At 48.4% G+C, this 2,273-nt stretch overlaps 1 protein-coding gene across 1 annotated transcript in view; it reads right to left on the bottom strand.

Annotated features, from left to right (window-relative positions):
- The window catches only part of Rcn3 (reticulocalbin 3), a 9,301-nt gene that overhangs the window by 742 nt on the left and 6,286 nt on the right, over positions 1-2,273 (bottom strand). Inside the window, exon 5 of the mRNA XM_026789067.1 lies at positions 1,177-1,376. Within this exon, the coding sequence (XP_026644868.1) occupies positions 1,177-1,376 (200 nt within the window). The remainder of the gene's footprint in view (positions 1-1,176; positions 1,377-2,273) is intronic.

The following is a 2,273-nucleotide window of genomic DNA, read 5'->3' as shown; positions in this document are numbered from 1 at the left end:
GGCTCTCTCACCCTCTCTCTCTCTGGCTCTCTCACCCTCTCTCTCTCTGGCTCTCTCACCCTCTCTCTCTCTGGCTCTCTCACCCTCTCTCTCTCTGGGTGTGTCTGTTTCTGGCTCTCTCTGGCTCTCTCCTCCTCTCTCTGTGCTTCAGGACCCTTCTGAGTTCCTGCAGTGGCCCAAGCTCACTAAAATCTGGAAACAAGAATGAACTATAGAAATAGAAATACAGACACCAAAGATTAGAACGTAGAGGCTTAGGATAGAGGAAGAGAGACACATAAAGCTGTAAACTATGTAAACTACCAACAACTTTCGCAGTGGATCAAGGATCAGTCATTCACAGTGAGCTATTTTCTCAGATGCTTAGGAAGCCTCCATCAGCCTAGGTCATTTCATTTAACAACTGACTGTTCTATTTACAAGGCCGGAGCTTCTCTCTGCAAACCGAGAGTAGTGTCCTGGCCATCGTTGACGAATGACAGATAGGAACTGAGTTAACCTCTAGGAGACAGAGATGCGAGACCTCTGGGTTAGGCACTGTCTCTGTTATGGGAAACTGGCACTGTTAAAGGGGAGGCATGGGGCTCCAGTATAACTGCCTGGAGGAACCGGGAGAGACAGAGGACACGGTGCAAACACCTGGTTTGACCAATGAGCTCTGATAATGGACGCTGTAAAGTATGGCAGTCTGTATCTGAGTTTCACCTGGAGAAAGTGTGAATGACTTTCTGCTATCTTCTAAGTTCCCAGCCTAAGAACCAATTAATTCTAATTTGTTAACCTTCTGGTCTGACTAGCAGTCCCTTTTCTGACTAATTGCTAAAGACACCTGTTTTCTTGCAATTAGTGACTTTCGCTGTAATCTACTCAGAAACATATTTCATGATAGTTGCCTAGTTACCCACTGATGTTAGAACTCACTCCCCTCTTAGGGTCTCCATTGACTGACCCGTGGTGGTGGGTTCAGAAACTGGCCTTTGGCCACAGTCTAACAAACACCATCTCTGGCTGTGGTCTCAGCTAGCTCATACGCTTCTGTGCCCCACGGTGTTTGGTTTTTTGTTTTTTAAGTTTGCTTCTGGTTTTCTGGGATCTGGTCTCAGGAATAAAGTTTGCTTTCGGTTTACTAGACTTGGGGTTCCCATCTTTGTGCGACCCCCTGAACCCAACACTCACCTTGTCTGTGTCACTCTCATGCAGCAGGTGGTTGGCCTCCACGAGGGGCTGGTCCTGGGATGGAGGCAGCACCCAGTAACCGACTTCACTGCCGTCCAGCTTCCCATCCTTGTTCAGATCCCGGAAGTCCCGGAACTGCTGCCGCTCCGTCTGCACCCAGGCAGGTTCCTCCTCCCCAGGCACCTCAGAGTACAGGTCCGCTGAGGGGAGAGAGTGGGGCAGGTAAGGTCAGGGGCATCCCAAGAGCCACCTTTCTACCCTCTCTCCCCCACCTCCCCACCCGCACGGCCACACCCTCAGGCCACCAGACCCCTAAGCCTGACATTTTCTACCTGTCGAATTTGTTTGGGAGATAAAACATGTTATTTAAAAAGATTTGGAAAGAAAAACAGAAAAAGATAAAGCATCCATTCCGTACAAATGTTATAAACACACGGTTAAGCAAAAACCTCTCCTGTACATATTTGATGCATGAACCATTTCATGTGTGAACCTTGCAAACGCTAAAGCCTCCGTGCAAGGGGCTGAACATGGCTCAGCTGGTAGCAAGCACAGAGCTCTGGGGTCCGTGTCCAGAACTGTATAAACAGGGCATAACTGTGCATATGCCTGTGATCCAGCCCCGTGTAGGTGGGAGAGTGGGGACAGGAGTCTTCTTCCTGTCACAGCAAGTTCAAGGCCAGTCTGAGTTACGGGAGACCCTCTCTCAAAAAGCAAAACAAACAACAACAAACAAAACAAAAAAAGAAAAAAGAAAATCAAATTTTATCTTCAATAGCACTTTCTGGAATGAACTAGTTTGGTGCCTAGGACAGGACTGCAGCAGGCCTTAGCAGATGTGCAGGATAGCAGGTGTGCAGGTTAGCAGATGTGAAGGTTAGCAGCTGTGCAGGTTAACAGGTGTGCAGATTAGCAGGTGTGAAGGTTAGCAGGTGTGTAAGTTAGCAGGTATGAAGGTTAGCAGGTGTGCAGGTTAACAGGTGTGCAGGTTAGCAGGTGTGAAGGTTAGCAGGTGTGAAGGTTAGCAGGTGTGCAGGTTAACAGGTATAAAGGTTAGCAGGTGTGAAGGTTAGCAGGTGTGAAGGTTAACAGCTGTG

This window comes from Microtus ochrogaster, unplaced genomic scaffold (genome assembly GCF_000317375.1).
Source record: "Microtus ochrogaster isolate Prairie Vole_2 unplaced genomic scaffold, MicOch1.0 UNK14, whole genome shotgun sequence".
Taxonomy (NCBI): Eukaryota; Metazoa; Chordata; class Mammalia; order Rodentia; family Cricetidae; genus Microtus; species Microtus ochrogaster.
The sequence above is the reverse complement of the archived record's forward strand: the minus strand, read 5'-3'. Positions and strand labels throughout refer to the sequence as shown.